This window comes from Tamandua tetradactyla, chromosome X (assembly GCF_023851605.1).
Source record: "Tamandua tetradactyla isolate mTamTet1 chromosome X, mTamTet1.pri, whole genome shotgun sequence".
Lineage (NCBI taxonomy): Eukaryota > Metazoa > Chordata > Mammalia > Pilosa > Myrmecophagidae > Tamandua > Tamandua tetradactyla.
Window position 1 is genome coordinate 121,942,846 of NC_135353.1, and position 18,585 is coordinate 121,961,430.

At 36.5% G+C, this 18,585-nt stretch overlaps 1 protein-coding gene across 1 annotated transcript in view; it reads left to right on the forward strand.

The window, feature by feature from the left end:
• Positions 1-18,585, forward strand: part of ZNF182 (zinc finger protein 182) — a 108,667-nt gene that overhangs the window by 1,145 nt on the left and 88,937 nt on the right. The window contains exons 2-4 of the mRNA XM_077146076.1: positions 25-84; positions 16,831-16,957; positions 17,206-17,298. Coding sequence (XP_077002191.1) covers positions 70-84; positions 16,831-16,957; positions 17,206-17,298 — 235 coding nt within the window. The 5' untranslated portion in view covers positions 25-69. The remainder of the gene's footprint in view (positions 1-24; positions 85-16,830; positions 16,958-17,205; positions 17,299-18,585) is intronic.

Below are 18,585 nucleotides of genomic sequence, written 5' to 3' on the forward strand. Positions count from 1 at the left end.
TCTCCTCTTCTCTCCCATCTCAAGAGCTCTGCCTTCTTAGGCCTCTGACGGTCTTCACAACAGTTGGGTATGACTAAGTTCCAGGTAAGTTTTTATATACTTTTTTCCCCTAACCTAATTTAGGACACTTAGAAGCAAGGAAGCAATACTGTGTAGTGACTAAGACCACAGACTGTCTAGCCAAGCTGTACTTAACAGCTTTGTGAACTTAGGCAAACCGCCTAACCAGTCTGTATCTTAGTTTCCCCAATTGTAAAATGAAGATGATGGTGATGATGATGATAATAATACCTACCTTGTATGGTTATAGTGAAGCCCAGTTGAGTTAATGTTGATAATACTGCATAGTGTTCATAATAAGTACTATATAAGAGATTATATTATATATATGCATATATGAATGTATTTTTATATCATAAAATATTAATGTATAAACACATACAAAATTAGAATTAGAGAAGGTAGAGCAAGACCAGGGCAAGGTTGAAATTATGTAGCTCATAGGCTCCAATATAATTATGTTGAGCTGTCGTTATTTTTCTGAGCTTCTTGGAAGCTTTGACATAAAGAGAAAAAAACACACTCATGTATTTATCTCACCCATACAGAGAAATAAGCCACTTCCTCAGAAGCAAATCCTTCCTGATGTTGAAGTTTCAAGACATTTCTCTAATGGGCCAGCCAGGTCCCCATTAGCAATCTTATGATGAATACAGGGACAGGATTGTATAAACACAAACAAATGTAGCTTGTAGCTTAAAGTATTTCTTCATGTCAGCTAAAGGTATCCTGCCAGAGCAGAACTAATAGGATGTGACTCTTCAGGAAATCAAGGCCGTGTCTTCACAAACAGTTTTCTTATGTTTTGGCTCAATACAGGAATAAAACCTTCATTGGCAGGAAGACTCAATAAACCCCACAACCTTCAAATTATGCTCCAATGATTTTTTTTTTTCAGCCGAGATTTCAGTACAGCCTGAGCAACCCATAGGTCAGGCTTATATTCTCTGACAAAAATTTTCTGTCCATTAAAACATTCTCAGTTCATGCTGTCCCTAACCATTTTCTGGTCTTTCTCTTCTGCCTCCCATTTTTTAACTGCAAATTTTATTGAGATATAGTCACATACCAAATAATCCATCCAAAGTATGCAATCAGTGTCTCACAGTATCATCACTTAGTTGTGCAATCATCATCACACTCAATTTTAGACCATTTTCATTACTTCAAAAAGAAAAGTAACAAATAGACATAAAGAAAACCCAAAACACTCCGTAAGCGTTATCCCCACCTATTATTGATCTCTTGTATTGGTGTGGTACATTTGTAACTGTTGAAAGAATATTAAGATATTCCTATTAACTATAGTCTGTAGATTGCAATAGGTACTTTTTTCCTATTTACCACTCTTATTAACCCTTTGTACAATTGTTGTACATTTGTACTAGTTTATGGAAGAACTTATTTATATTTGTAATATTAATTACAATGTGCACCATAAGGTTCACTGTTTTATACAATCCGTTATTTTAACCTCTAACTTTTTTTTACTGACATACATGACTGTTAACAACCCCTTTCAACCAAATTGACCTACAATTCAGCACTACTACTTATAATCCCAATAATGAGCTACTCTCATCTCTATCCATTTCCAAACATTTAAGTTCAGTGTTGTTGAAAATTCTGTATGTATTAGGCAACTGCCCCTCATTTTCTAGACCCATTCTATCTCTTGGTAACCTATGTTCTAAGTTTTATGAGTTTACATGGTCTAGTTAGTTGATGTTAGTGAAATCATACAATATTTATCCTTTTTTTTTCTGACTTATTTCACTCAGCAATATGTTCTCAAGGTTCATCCATGTTGTCACATACTTCAGGACTTCATTCCTTCTTACTGCTCATTAATATTCCATTGCATGTTTATACTATGTTTCATTTACCCATTTCTTGGTTGATGGACACTTGGGTTGTTTCCATCTTTTGGCAATTGTGAATAATGTCCCTATGAATATTGTGAAAATGTCTGTTTACATCCCTGCTTTCATATCTTCTTGGTATATACTGAGTAGTGGAATTTCTGGGTCATAGGGCAACTCATTATTTAGTTTTCTGAGAAGCCGCCAAACTGTCTTCCACAGTGGCTGTACCATTCTACATTCCCACCAGTAGTGAATAAGTGTTCCTATTTCTCCCCATCCTCTCCAATACTTGTAGTTTTCTGTTTGTTTAATAGCAGCCATTCTCATAGGTGTGAGATGATAGCTCATTGTGGTTTTGATCTGTATTTTCCTAGTAGCTAATGAAAATGAACATCTTTTCATGTGCTTTTTAGCCATTTGTATTTCCTCTTTGGAGAAATATCTATTCATGTCTTTTGCTCATTTTATAATTAGGTTGTCTTTTTATAGTTGAGTTGTAAGATTTCTTTATATATACTGGATATCAAACCTTTATCTGATATGTGGTTTCCAAATATTTTCTCTCATTGAGTTGGCTGCCTTTTCACCCTTTTGAAAAAGTTCTTTGAAGCACAGAAGTATTCAATCTTGAGTGGTTCTTATTTATCTAATTTTTCTTTCATTGCTTGTGCTTTGGGTGTAAGATCTAAGAAGCTACCTCCTATTACTAGTCTTGAAGATGTTTCCCTAAATTTTCCTCTAGGAGTTGTATGATATTGGATCTTATATTTAGGTCTTTGATCATTTTGAGTTAATTTTTGAATAGGGTGTGAGGTGGGGAATTTATTTCAGTCCTTTGGATATGGATATCCAGTTTTCCCAGTACCATTTATTGAAGAGACTGTTCTGTCCTAGTTCAGTAGATTTGGGGGCTTTGTCAAGAACTAATTAACCATAGGTCTGAGGGTCTATTTCTGAACTCTCGATTTGATTCCATTGATTAATATGTCTATCTTTATGCTAGTACCATGCTGTTTTGACCATTGCAGCATTATAATAAGCTTTAAAGTAAGGAAGTATGAGTCCTCCCATTTCATTCTTCTTTTACAGGATGTTTTTGGCTACTTGAGGCCCTTTTCTGTTCCAAATAAGTTTGTTCTAACTAACTTTTCCAATTCTGCAAAATACATTTTTGGAATTTTGATTGGTATTGCATTGACTCTGTAGATCGATTTGGGTAGAATTGACACCTTAACGGCATTTAGGGGAATGTCTTTCTACCTAGTTTGGTCTTCTTTGATCCCTTTTAGCAGTGTTTTGTAGTCTTCTGTGTGTGAATCCTTTACATCCTTGGTTAAGTTTATTCCTAGATACTTGAGTATTATTTTTAAACTTTTTAAATTGTATAAATAACATATATACAAAGCAAAGAAAGAAAAAAGAAATAGTTTTCAAAGCACTCTTCAACAAGTAGTTACAGGACAGATACCAGAGTTTGTCATTGGCTACCATTCCATCCTCTCAGATTTTTCCTTCTAGCTGCTCCAGAGCATTAGAGGCTAGAAAGAATAACTATTTTTTTTATCATCAAAATTGACTTTCTTTTCTTTTTTGTGAAAAATAACATGTATACAAAAAAGGAATACATTTCAAAGCACAGGGCAGCAATTAGTTGTAGAACAGATTTCAAAGTTTGGCATGGGTTACAATTCCACAATTTTAGGTTTTTACTTCTAGCTGCTCTAAGATACTGGAGACTAAAAGAAATACCAATATAATGATTCAGCAATCATACTAGTTTGTTAAACCCTACCTTCTTTGTATAACTCCACCATCACCTTTGATCTTTCTGTTCCACTCTTTAGGGGTATTTGGGCCATGCTCATTCCAACTTTTTCACATTGGAAGGGGCTGTCAGTAATATGGGGTAGGGAGATGGAACCAGCTGATGTTGTGGAGAGGCTGGGCCCTCTAGGTTTCAGGACTTATGTGGTCCAGGGACCCATTTGTAGGTTGTAGGTTTCTGGAAAGTTACCCTATGTTAAGTATGAAGAACACTGTGAGATAAGAATCTTGCTCCCTCAGGAAATGCCTGCATATCTATTGACATCCTGTGGTATATAACAAGGATCTGGTTAAGAATAAAGTTGTCTGAAGTCTGTCTGAAGTAAACTCAAGCTTCAGACCCCCTGAGCCCGTCTGTGTCTTTCTTTCTTTCTTCCTTTCTTTTTTTCTCATCATTCCTTAATATCCTTCGAGCTCCGTATCAATAGGAAGCAACACCTAGTGCATGGGACCTTTGCAGAATCTTATGCCTTGCCCTAGGTGTTCTTTAGGATTGACTGGAATGGCTGGGGCTTGGCAAGTTATGATGGGTAGCAGTGATACTTGATTCTTTTAGTTACTATTGTAAATGAAATTTTTTTCTTAATTACCTCCTCAGATAGCTCATTACTAGTGTATAGAAACACTACTGATTTTTGCATGTTGATCTTGTATCCTTCCACTTTGCTGAATTCGCTAAGCTCAAGTAGCTTTGTCATGTTTTGTTTTGTTTTTTTCAGGATTTTCCAAATATAGGATCATGTTACCTGCAAATAATGAGAGTTTTACTTCTTCCTTTCCAATTTACATGCCTTTTATTTCTTTTTCTTGCCTAATTGTTCTAGCTAGATCTTCTAGCACAATGTTAAATAACAGTGGTGACAGTGAACATCCTTGTCTTGTTCTCAATCTTAGAGGAATGTTCTCACTGTTGAGTAAAATGTTTGATACGGGTTTTTCATATATGCCCTTTATCATGTTAAGGAAGTTTCCTTTAATTCCTACCTTTTGAAGTGTTTTTATCAAGAAAGGATGCTGAATTTTGTCAAATGCCTTTTCAGCATGAATTGAGATGATTTTTCCTTTTGATTTCTTAATGTGTCATATTACATTAATTGATTTTATTTTGTTAAGCCACATTTGCATATGTGGAACACCCAGTTGGTCATGGTGTACAATTCTTTTAATGTGCCATTGGAATCTATTTGCAAGTATTTTGTTGAGAATTTTTACATGCATATTTATTAAAGAGATTTGTCTGTAGTTTTCCTTTCTTGTAGTATCTTTATCAAGTTTCAGTATTAGGGTGATTTTCACTTCATAGAATGAGTTTATATCTTCAGTGTTTTGGAAGAGTTTGAGCAGGAATGGTATCAATTCTTTTTGGAATGTTTGATAAAATTCCCTTTGGAAACCATCTGGTCCTGGGCTTTTCTTTGTAGGGAGATTTTTGATGACTGATTAAATCTCTTTACTTGTGATTGGTTTGCTGAGGTCTTCTATTTCTTCTCCAGTTGATATAAGTTGTTCATATGTTACTAAGAAATTGTCCATTTCATCTAAGTTGTCTAGTTTGTTGGCATACAGTTGTTCATAGTATCCTCTTACGATCTTTTTTATTTCCATGGGGTCTGTGGTAATGACTGTCCTCTCATTTCTGATTTTACTTATTTGCATCTTCTCTGTTTTTGACTTTGTGAGTCTAGTTCAGGGTTTGTCGATCTTATTATTATTATTTTTAACTTTCTTATTGTATAATATAACATATATACAAAGCAAAGAGATAAAAAAGCAATAGTTTTCAAAGCACTTTTCAACAAGTGGTTAAAGGACAGATCCAGAGTAGGTCACGGGCTACTAGAAGATCCTCTCATATTTTTCCTTCTAGCTGCTCCAGAATATAGGAGGCTAGTGGGCTTAAATACTTTTTTATCATCACAATCGACTTTTTTTCACTTCTTTTTTTGTAAACATTAACGTATATACAAAAAAAGCTATAAATTTCAAAGCACAGCACCACAATTAGTTGTAGACCATATTTCAGTCTTTGGCATGGGTTACAGTTTCACAATTTTAGGTTTTTACTTCTAGCTGCTCTAAAATACTGGAGACTAAAAGAGATACCAATTTAATGATTCAGCATTCATATTCATTTGTTAAGTCCTATCTTCTATGTATAATTCCACCATCACCTTTGATATTTCCATATATCTCTTTGGGGTTGTTTGGGCTATGGCAATTCTAAATTTTTGATATTGGAAGGGCCTGTCACTAATATGGGGTAGGGAGATAGAACTATCTGATGTTCTGGAGAGGCTGGGCTCAGTTTCAGGATTTATGTAGACCAGGGACCCATCTGGAGGTTGTAGGTTTCTGGAAAGTTACTCTAGTGCCTGGAATCCTCGTGGAATCTTATATATTGCCCTAGGTGATCTTTAGGATTGGCTGGAATGGTCCTGGTTGGGGGTTGGCAGGTTATGATAGGTAGCAATTTATAACTGAAGCTTGCGTAAGAGCAACCTCCAGAGTAGCCTCTCGACTCTATTTGAACACTCTCTGCCTCTGATGCTTTATTAATTACATTTCTTTTCCCCCTTTTGGTCAGGATGGAATTGTTGATCCCACAGTGCCAGGTCTGGTTTCATCCCTGGGAGTCATCTCCCATGTCGCCAGGGAGACTTTCACCCCTGGATGTCATGTCTCGTGTTGGGCGGAGGGCAATGATTTCATTTGCAGAGTTGGGCTTAGAGAGACTGAGGCCATATCTGAGCAACAGAGGTCCTCCAGAAGTAACTCTTAGGCATGACTATAGATAGTCTAAGCATCTCTGCTACCTACATAAGGTTCACAGGAGTAAGCCTCATGGTTGAGGGCATGGCCTATTGATTTGGGTGTCCCTAAAGTTTGACACAGTATCAGGGGGTTCCCTGATGGTAAGGTTTAATAGTTCCATAGTTCTTTCTCCCCTCCCTCAGGGGATTTTGCCAATACTTTTTTTGATTATCTGCTTAATACACTCTAGGATGTTTCCAGGCATTACAATAATCTATACAGGATTAAAGGACCTCTTTCTTATTCTTTGCCTCCTGTGTTTTAATTGTTCAAATGAGCTATACAGATAGGTTGAATTAGATTATGCACTACAGAAAATTTCAGTTCCATATCAGATAAACCTTTCTTCCATTGGTCTCAAAGAGTATGTGTAGTTCTAAAATACAGACACTGTCTTCCGTACCCTTATGTTCTGAATTACTTTAACCCCAACCTGTTGGGCTTTGTTATTATCTCTAAATATCAGGTTATATATGTAAAACAACCTCTCAAAATCCAGAAATAATAATCACCAATCCGGACTTAATGTGTCTGCTCTAAAAGTTCACAATCTAGGCCCCTGTTTTCTTATAAACATTTTCTAAAGGTGACCATACCGTTGTTATTTTATTGTTTCTGGCTTATTTTGTCTCACCAAATGTCCCGCATGTTCATTCACATTGATGTATGCCTCACGACTTTGTTCCTTTTTGTTGAAGTACAACCTTCGTTCATAAGCATATACTATCATTCACCAATTTACTTCTCTGTCAGTGCATCCTTCAGCTACCTGCATTCATCGGGCATCATGTAGAGGTCCCAAAGACCACAGTCCATCAACATTCTCAAATTAAGATAATTCATTGTTCCCAAGAGACAGAAAACCAATGAACTCACCCCATTATTTCCTCTGATGTTGCTGTGGTAGTGCTGATGCTGTGGTTTCCTTTTGAACATAGCTCATAGCATGCAATAGCAGTTTTCCCCCTGTACCCTGGACTTAAACACTCTTTATACAAGAATCATATCTTTGAAGTAATTCTTGTGAGAACTAATTCATATTTCTAGTGTTAATCAGTAGGACCATAAGTCTATACAACCCCTTTCAATCTTGTTCATCTTCAATATGGTAATATTACTTCTAGACCTACTAGAGAACCACCTTGACACCTGTCTATTCCTGTACATTGGAGTTCAACCTCATTAGCTAATGATTCACCCATCTCTAGTTTCTATGTATCTCTGAGTACCCTGATCATACCTTTATACTGATCATAAAAGTGGAATCGTACACTATCTATCCTTTTGTATCTGGCTAATTTCACTCAGCATTATGTCCTCAGTGCTCATCCATCTTGTCTTGTGCTTCAGGATGTCATTTTGTCTTACTGCTGCATAGTGTTCCATCATATGTATATAACACATTTTGTTGATCCACTCGTCTATTGACAGGCATTTGGTTTGTTTCCCACTTTTGGCGATTTTGGGGTTTGTTTCCCACTTTTGGCAATTGTGAATAATGCTGCCAAGAGCGTCGGTGTGCAAATGGCTGTTTGTGTCATTGCTTTCAAAACTTCTGGGAATATACCCCTATGCTGGGTCATAGGGCAACTCAATATTTAGTTTCCTTAGGAACTACCAAACAGTCTTCCATAGTGGTTGTACCATTAAACATTTCCACCAGCTGTGCATAAGTGTTTCTTATGCAGTTTCTCCATATCCTCTCCAACATTTAGTTTCCTGTTTGTTTACTAGCAGCCATTCTTATAGGTCTGAGGTGGTATCTCATAGTGGTCTTGATCTGCATTTCTTTATAGCCAGTGAAAATGAGCATCTCTTCATGTGCTTTTGAGCCATCTGTATTTGCTCTTCAGACAAATGCCTATTCATATTTTAGCCCATTTTATAATTGGGTTGTTTGTTCTTTTGTTGTTGAGTTTTATTTCTTCGTATATACAGGAAAATCAAACCTTTGTTTGATATGTGATTTCCAAATATTTTCTCCCATTGAGTTGGCTGCCTCTTCACCTTTTTGACAAAGTCTTTTGAGGTGCAGAAGCATTTGATTTTGAGAAGTTCCCATTTATCTAATTTTTCTTTTGTTGCTTGTGCTTTGGGTGTAAAGTTTAGGAAGCTACCTCCTGTGACTAGGTCTTGAAGATGTTTCCCTACATTTTCTTCTAGAAGTTTTATGGTGCTAGTTCTTATATTTAGGTGTTTGCTCCACTTTGAGTTAATTTTTGGGTAAGATATAAGATAGGGGTCCTCTTGCATTCTCTTGACTATTGACGTGCAGTTCTTCCATGCCCAATTATTGAAAAGACTATTTTGTTGCAGTTCAGAGGATTTGGGGGCCTTGTCAAAAATCAGTTGGCCAGAGATTTACTGGTCTATTTCTGCACTCTCAATTTGGTTCCATTGGTTGATGCTTCTGTCTTTGTGCCAGTACCATGCTGTTTTGACAACTGTGGCTTTATAATAGGTTTTAAAGTCAGGGAGTGTTAATCCTCCCACTTTGTTCCTCTTTTTTTTTTTAGGATGCTTTTAGCTAGTTGGGGTCTCTCTTCCTTCCAGATGAATTTGGTAGTTAGCTTTTCCAAATCTTCAAAATAGGTTGTTGGAATTTTGATTGGTACTGTGTTGCATCTGTGGATCAATTTGGGGAGAATTGATATCTTAACTATATTTGTCCTTCCTATCCATGAGCAGGAAATGTCTTTCCACCTATTTAGATGTGCTTTGATTTCTTTTAGCAATGTTATGTGGTTTTCTACATACAAGTCCTTTAAATCCCTAGTTAAGTTGATTTCTAAGTATTAGATTCTTTTAGTTGCTATTTTGAATGGAATTTTTTTCTTAACTGACTCCTCAGCTAGCTCATTGCTTGTGTATCGAAATGTTACTGATTTTTGCACGTTAATTTTATATCCTGCCACCTTACTGAATTTGTTTATTAGCTCAAGTAACTTTGCTGTAGATTTCTCAGGATCTTCCAAATATAGTATGATATTATCTTCAAATAATGAGAGTTTTACTTCTTCCTTTCCAGTTTGAATGCCTTTTATTTCTTTGTCCTGCCTGATTGCTCTAGCTAGAACTTCTAGCACAGTGTTGAATAATAGTGGTGACAGTGGGCATCCTTGTCTTGTTCCTGATTTTAAGGGGGAAAGTTTTCAGTCTCTCTCCATTGAGTATGATGCTGGCTATTGGTTTTTCATATATTCCCTTTATCATATTGAGGTAGTTACCTTTGATTCCTATCTTTTAGAGTGTTTTTATCAGAAAAGGATGCTGAATATTGTCAAATGCTTTTTCAGCTTCAATCGAGATGATCATGTGATTTTGCCTGTTTGATTTGTTAATGTGCTGTATTACATTAGTTGATTTTCTTGTGTAGACCATCCTTGCATTCCTGGTGTAAACCCTGCTTGGTCATGGTGTATAATTCTTTTAATGTGCTGTTGGATTCGATTTGCTAATATTTTATTGAGAAGTTTTGCATCTGTGTTCATTAGGGAGATTGGTCTGTAGTTTTCCTTTCGTATAGCATCTTTACCTGGCTTTGGTATTAAAATGATATTAGCTTCATAAAATGAGTTAGGTAGAGTTCTTTTTCCTCAATTTTTTGGAAAAGTTTGAGCAGGATTCGTGTTAGTTCTTCCTGGAATGTTTGATAAAATTCTCCTGTGAAGCCATCTGGCCTTGGGCTTTTCTTTGTAGGAAGATTTTTGAAGACTGATTGAATCTCTTTACTTGTGATTGGTTTGTTGAGATCTTCTATTTCTTCCTGAGTCAGTGCAGCTTGTTTGTGTGTCTCCAGGAATTTGTCCATTTCATCTAAGTCGTCTAGTTTGTTGGCATATAGTTGTTCATAGTATCCTCTTATGATTTCTTTTATTTCTTCAGTGTCTGTGGTAACGCACCCCTTCTTATTTCTGATTTTGTTCATTTGCATCCTCTCTCTTTTTTTCTTTGTCAGTCTTGCTAGTGACCCATCAATTTTATTGATTTTCTCAAAGAACCAACTTTTGGTTTTACTGATTCTTTCTATTGTTCGTTTCTTCTCCCATTCATTTATCTCTGCTTTAATCTTTGTCATTTTTCTTCTCCTATTTGCTTTGGGGTTAGTTTGTTGTTCTTTCTCAAGTTCCTCCAGGTTTGCTTTTAAGTCCTCGATTTTGCTCTGTCTTATTTTTAATATAGGCATTTAGGGCACTGAATTTCCCTCTCAGCACATCATTTGCTGCATCCCATAAATTGTGATAAATTGTATTATCATTTTCATTCATCTCCAGATAGCTACTGATTTCTCTAGCAATTTCTTCTTTGATCCACTTTTGTTTAAGAGTGTGTTATTTAATCTCCATATATTTGTGAATGTTCTCGTTCTTTGGTGGTTATTGAGATCCAGTTTCATCCCATTGTGATCAGAGAAAGTGCTTTGAATAATTTAAATATTTTTATATTTATAAAGGCCTGTTTTGTACCCCAGTATATGATCTATCCTGGAGAATGTTCCTTGAGCACTAGAGAAGAATGTATAACCTTGTGCTTTGTGGTGCAATGGCCTGTAAATGTCTGTTAGGTCTAATTCATTTATCAAGGATTTATCTTCTCTATTTCCTTGTTGATCTTCTGTCTGGTTGTTCTACAGAGGAGAGTGGTGCATTGATGTCTCCTAGTATTGTTGTTGAAGCATCTATTGCCCTCTTCAGTTTTGCTAATGTCTCTCATGTACTTTAGAGCTCCTTAATTGGGAGCATAAACATTTATGATTGTTATATCTTCTTGGTGAATTGACCGTTTAATTAGTATATAGTGTCCTTCTTTGTCTCTTATGATATCTTAACATTTATGATAGTAGTATAGCTACTCATGCTTTTTTTTAGTTACCACTTGCATGGAAAATCTTTTTCCATCCTTTCACTTTCAATCTGTTTGTATTCTTGTGTCTGAGATAAGTCTCTTGTAAGCAGCACATAGCTGGATTATGTTTCTTAATCCATTCTGCCAATCTGTATCTTTTAATTGGTAAGTTTAGTTCATTAGCATTCAAAGTTATTACTGAAAAGGCATTTCTTGATTCCCCTATCATATCTTTTTTATTTTACTTGTCAGATCTATATATTCTTTTCCCTCTTTCTCTTTGTATTCTTTTAATTACCCTTAGTGGTACTCTTCAATATCATGCCCTCCTCTATACCTCCCTCTCCTGTGTTTTTATTTTCAGATGGCAGAACTCCTTTTAGTATTTCTTGTAGGGATGGTCTCTTGTTGACAGATTCTTTCAGGACTTCTTTGTCTGTGAAAACTTTAATCACTCCGATTTTTTTTTTTTTTTACATGGGCACACACTGGGAATCGAACCCAGGTCTCCGGCATTGCAGGCGAGACCTCTACCTGCTGAGCCACCATGGCCTGCCCTCTCCCTCAATTTTTAAAGACATTTTGGCTGGGTACAGAATTCTTGGCTGGAAGTCTTTCTCTTTCTGGATCTTGAATATATCATACCACTGCCTTCTCTCTTCCAGGGTGCTAGTTGAGTAGTCTGAACTCAGTCTTATTTGATTTCCCTTCTATGTAGTAGATTGTTTTTCTCTTGCCATTTTCAGGATTTTCTGCTTCTCTTCCATATTTGACAGACTGATTAGTATGTGCCTTGGGGAAGGCCTATTTGGATTTATTCTGTTTGGAGTTCTTTGGGCTTCTTTGACTTGTTTATTTATGTCCTTTATGAGGGTGGGAAGTTTTCACTGTTATATCCTCAACTACTCTTCCTAGTCCTTTTCTCCTCTCTTCTCCTTCTGGGACACCATTGATTCTTATATTTGTGCGCTTTGTTTTGTCTGTCATTTCCCTGAGTTCCCATTCATTTTTTTCCCATCTTTTTTGCCATTTGCTGTTTTGAGTCTTCAAAGTCAATTATCCTGTCCTCTATATCACTTATTCTTTCTTCTCTCTCTTCAAATCTGGTGTTGTGGGCCTCTAGTTTTTTATTTGGTCAACAGAGTCTTTAATCTCTGTGATATCTGCTATTTTTCTATTTATTCTTTCAAATTCCTCTTTATGCTCTTCTGCTGTCTTCTCGATCTCCTTTATGTCATTTGCCATCCCACAAGTAGAGTTGTATGAACATCTTTGATTAGTTGTTCTGACATCTGTGTCTCCTCTGGTGTTTTAATTTGGTCCTCAGGCAAGGCTATATCTGTCTGCATTGTGATATGCTTAGTGATCTTCTGCTGTCTTCGTGGCATATATATCTCTTGATTGATTTACTTTGGGAATTGATTTCTTTCAGTAGTCTGAGGCCTTATGTTTGTGGGATGGTTGTACAGCAGGGGGCAGGGCACAAGGTGGAGCACTCAGTATAGTGATTTGTTTCAGGGCAGGTATGGGCGCAGGTTGGGGATATTTCGCTGATGCTTGTGAATGTGGTCACCCAGCGGCCAGGGAGGATGCAGCTGTGTGGGTGCACCGGTCTGGGGGGCGTAACCCTGGTGTGTGCCGGTCTCAGGCGCGGGGCCCTTTGTGCGCATGCATAGAGCTGTGGTAGCAGGTTGGTGTTACGCCTTTGTGGATTGGGGGCAGATGTGACCTGGCTGCGCAGGTCGGCACTTTCTCAGAGGTGGGAAGTGAGGTTGAGGGTTGTGCGCATGCACGGTTCTAGGAGTGCTGTAAAGTGCAGTTCCCAGAGCTTAATGTCAGTTTTACTGATCTTCTCAAAGAACCAACTTTTGGTTTTGCTGATTCTCTCTATTGGTTTTTTGTTCTCCATTTCATTTATTTCCATTTTAATATTTGTTATTACTTTTTTTTTCTGTTTGCTTTGGGATTAATTTGCTGCTCTAATGGAGATGGGTACTGTGCACCATGGCAGGGTCTGTTTGTAGGTACAGTCGAGCTGGCGGTTCCCAGACTCCTGCGTGGAAAGACTCCAGGCTGCAGGACTAAGGGGGTCAACTTTACCAACCAGCATCTGACCCAGGAGTGCTTTGTGTTTCACTGGCCACCAAGACCCAGTCTGGTGCACAGTTGTCTGAGGGGTAGGGGAAGGAGGCCTGGCATTGCAATGCAGTTCCCTCCCTCACCCTGCCTCTCTGCCCATGTAAGCAGCCCAGTCAAATAATCAAGGCTGCAGGACCCAGATGGTTTCTCTCATTGGCCAACTGTCAAATCAGCAATACTCTGTGTCCCCCTCTTCTTCCAAGGAGCGGCCTTCCCTATCTCTCCCAAATCTGGGCACCCACTGCAGCTGGTCTCAGGGATAAGGTATGGGCATGGGATAACACAGTGGGATCTCTGTATGTGGATATAATGAATTTGCTGGTTTCTGTGTTCGATTGTGGCAGGACTGTAGGCTGCATTTCTGAGAGGGTTAACTTCATCAGCTGGCAGCCAAAGTAGGAGAGCCCTGCTTTTTGGTTGCCTGGTTCAGCAGGTACACAGCCTCAGGGGTGGTCGTCATTGAGTATACCCACCCCTATATTTCAGTTGTAGTTTCTCTGCTTTTTCATCCAGCTTTTCTTTATCTATTGCAATGGCCATTCTCTGGTTACCAAAGCTCTGGAACTGCTTAATGGACAGTTTCTGCCTGTTCTCTAGTTGTTTTATTACAGAGGAGTTCTGCCTGTCCTTATTCTGCCATCTTCTGGAAGTTTTCTGCTCTTTTAAAAAAATGCCTATTTTGTCATTTTTTCTTCTTACTGGAGAAGTGGTTTAGAAGTGGCACAAAAATTCAAACTCTAGAGGAATATACAGTCTAAAAAGGGAAAATATCCCATGATCTCATATCACCATTTATTCCAGATAACCAATTCTATGGTGAGAATTTGATTAATTTCTGTCTCTTTATATATATATATATATACACATATACATACATGTATATACACATACATATACACATAACACATACACATAAGTCTTCCTTTTACTAAAATTTGCTCATATTATAGAAACTGTTTTGCAATTTGCTATTTTCCCTTTATATAATGATATTGATAATGGTAGTAGTAGTAAGGATAACAATAATACAAATGATGATAATGATAATAGAAGTGGCAGTAATAGGAGCCAACATGTAATGAGCTTAGTGTGTGCCTGGTACTATACCCATGATCACCTTTAATCTTCACCACAAGCCTATGAAGCAGATACTCTTATTATCCACATTTTACAGATGAGGAAACTGAATGCCAACATGGATAAGCAAGTGGCATGGGGTTGCATAGCTGGTCACTGGCATAGCTGTGATAATCCCTACACAATGAGTATCTTCTTATAGGAAATATTTTAGTATCAGGACATAGATATATATATATATTTTTACTTATTTTTAAAAATTTATTTATTAATTAGAAAACAATAACAACAAACAAAAACATTAACATATGATCATTCTGTTCTACATATATAATCAGTAATTCTCAATATCATCACATAGTTGCATATTCATCATTTCTTAGAACATTTGCATCAATTCAGAAAAAGAAATAAAAAGACAACAGAAAAACAAATAAAATGAAAACAGAAAAAAAAGAATATACATACCATACCCCTTACCCCTTGCTTTCATTGATCACTAGCATTACAAACTAAATTTATTTTAACATTTGTTCCCCCTATTATTTATTTTTATTCCATATGTTCTACTCGTCTGTTGACAAGGTAGATAAAAGGAGCATCAGACACAAGGTTTTCACAATCACGCAGTCACATTGTGAAAGCTATATCATTATTCAATGATCCTCAAGAAACATGGCTACTGGAACACAGCTCTACGTTTTCAGGCATAGAGATATTTTCAACAGCTGCATATTTTTCTCATGTGCATATGCCAAGATTTATTTAATCAACTCTGTATTGAAGGACTTATGTGTAGTATCAGTTGCAGCATGGTAGTGATCTCTCTTGTCATCTGTTTTTATATACTGTGCTGAGACTTTCTGGTTCAAAAGGTTGGTACATTTTGAATATTCATAGACATTGCCAAGTTGCCTTATTAATAATGAAAATACCCTTTCTAATCTTTTTGTTATGTTGTTAATCCTTGTTATTTGATAGTTGAAAATATCTTATTTCTTTTGTTTTTATTTATCAATGAAGTTGAGTATCTTCTCATATTTTTTTCCTTTTTGTATTTCTTTTGTAAATTGTTCTTTTCCACAGTGCTCTTTTTTCCTGTGAGGTTTTAAATCATTATCTTAATGATTTTTTTCTCTTCAACTCTTTATGGAACTTAGATAAAAATATTTTGGGGTAGACTTTTTATTGAGGTATAACATAGAGAAAAGTGTATAAAGTATAATTTGATAAATTTCCACAAATCAAAACACCTATGTAACCAATACCTGGAATAAGAAACAGGAAATGACTGGCCACCCAGAAGCCTCCTTTATGCCACCTCTAATCACTATCCTGATTAATATGTAACCACTTTCTAATTTTTATCACTGTAGATTATTTTTGCCAGTCTTGAATATCATATAAATGGTATCGTATATTATATACTCTTTTGAATCTGGTTTGTTTTGTTCACTGTATTATTTCTGAGATTCATCCATGTTATTAATGTATTGGTAGTTTGTTATCTTTCCATTATTGTATCGTATTCCATCGTGTGTGTGTGTGTGTGTGTCTATGTAGTAATTGTTAATCCATTCTACTGCTGATGGATGTTTCCATTTTTGGCAATTACAAATGATACTTCTATGAATAATCTTGTACATGTCTTTTGGCAAACATATTTGTGCATTTCTATTGGGTGTATACCTAGGAGTGAGATTGCCTATTCATAGACTAGAGATATGGTGAGCTTTAGTAGATTCTGCCAAACTATTTTCCAAAATAAGTATATTATTTTACTCTTAGCAACAGTATATAAAAGTACCACTTTCCCTGCATCCTTGTCAACATTTGGGTTGTTGGCATTAATTTTAGCCATTCTGTTGGTATATTGTGATACCCCATTGTGGTTTAAATTTGCATTTCCATGATGACTAATGGTGTTGAGCACCTTTTCATGTTTACTGGCCATTTGAATATCCTCTTTTGTGAAGTATCTGTTCAAATATTTTTCTAATTTTTCTATTGAATTACTATCTGTTCCTTATTGATTTGTAGAAATTCTTTTTAGTATCTATATTATAAACGTCTTTTGCTATTGCAAAACATTAGAGAAGGTTTTTTTGAAATTATTAAATAATAGTTTCTCTCAAGAATATTCCCTCCTTCTTAAAAAATATCACTTTAATTTCTATCAAATTGATTGAACAGAAGTATGCAATTATAGGAATCAGTGTCATTTGAAGATGTGGCTGTGGACTTCACCCAGGAGGAGTGGAATCAACTAGATCCTACTCAGAGGACTCTGTACAGAGATGTGATGCTAGAGAACTATAGCCATCTGGTCTCTCTGGGTAAGGACGGCTTCCCTGAGTAATTCACAATGTACCCAATAGATAACTTTCCATCTCTGATGTGTTTCAATACTTTGACTTCAAGTTCCAGGAATTAAGGATTCCTAATTCCTTTTAGACTAAATAAGGTGTTTGTATTTTCACTTCCCATGTGAAACTTACCCTCATTAAAATGTACCTTCCTAATTATTTTGAGGCCTTGAAGCCCACACAGATGTGCCCAAGTTTTGTATCATTTTTCATTACAGGGTATCCTGTTACCAAACCAGACGTGATTGCCTCATTGGAGAAAGGAGGGCTTTGGATAGTAGAGAGAGAAATCCCAAGTACAAGTTGTATAGGTAAGTGGGTAAGAAGTGAACAGATGGGAGATGAGGAGAGTAAGATTACAGTAGGTCAGTGAGGACTAGATATCTTTGAAAGTTCATAATATCTTCCTAAGAATATGGGCCTTTGGTGTTTATCCATATTGTTAGTTTGGTGAGTTATTGTCTCACAATAAGCTTTGAATGAGATGGCGAGGAACTCAACTACAGTCTTGCCTAATCCTTCTACTTATTCTCTTGGTTACTTCAGTTGTTTCCAGCCTTCCTGAAAAGCTGTTTTCATTCTATTTTAGCACCCCTACCCCTCAAATCCTGGATTTGCTATTTTTCTAACATCTTTTCTTCCTACTCATAGCTCCCTAAATCAATTTTCAGCTTTTCTCCCCAATTTTAAGGCATCTTTCTTAAACAAATTCACATATTCTTACTTTCGTGTTCCAGTTTCTATTAGAGCAGTTTGTTCTTTTTCCTCAAGGTCATTTTTTCCACAAATGTATAGGAGAGAAATGCACTTGGAATTTCTTTCTGACTGGTATCTAGATCTAAAATAAAATAAAAGTCAACCCTACCAGAGGCCTACTTCTGACAAAAGTATATTCACAGAGTATGGTTTATTTTTCTTCCTAGAAGTCTGGCGAGTTGATGACCAGCTGGGGAGGCACCAGGAAAATCCAAACAGGCACTTGAGGCAAACCATATCCATTAACAAGAAAATTGTGACTAAGGAGAGAGGTCATGAGTGTAATGGATTTGTAAACTCACTTCCTCAGAGCACATGGGTATTTTCTTCAGTACAAGCACCATATATATATAAGTCATATGGGAAAATTTTTAACGATAATTTAGGCTTACTCAGTCATAATGGAAGCTTTGCAGCACAGAAACATTATGAATATAATGGATATGGGAAATTATTAATTCATGGCAGGCATGAGAAAAATAATGTAATGAAACTCCATGACCATAATGAGTATGGGAAAAACCTTAATCATAACTCATCCTTTGTTCAGCCTCATATAACTCAAACTGCAGAGAAACCCTATGAATGTCCTGAGTATACAAAAACTGTCAATAAGAATTCACTCCTCATTGTTCATCAGATCACTCATACAGGAAAGAAACTCTACGAATGTACAGAATGTGGAAAAGCCTTCAATAAGAAGGTACACCTCAGTGTGCATCTGAGAACACACACAGGAGAGAAACCCTTTGAATGCAATGACTGTGGCAAATCTTTCAGACAGAAATCTTCACTGCATGTACATCAAAGAGCTCATACAGGAGAGAAACCATTTGGATGCA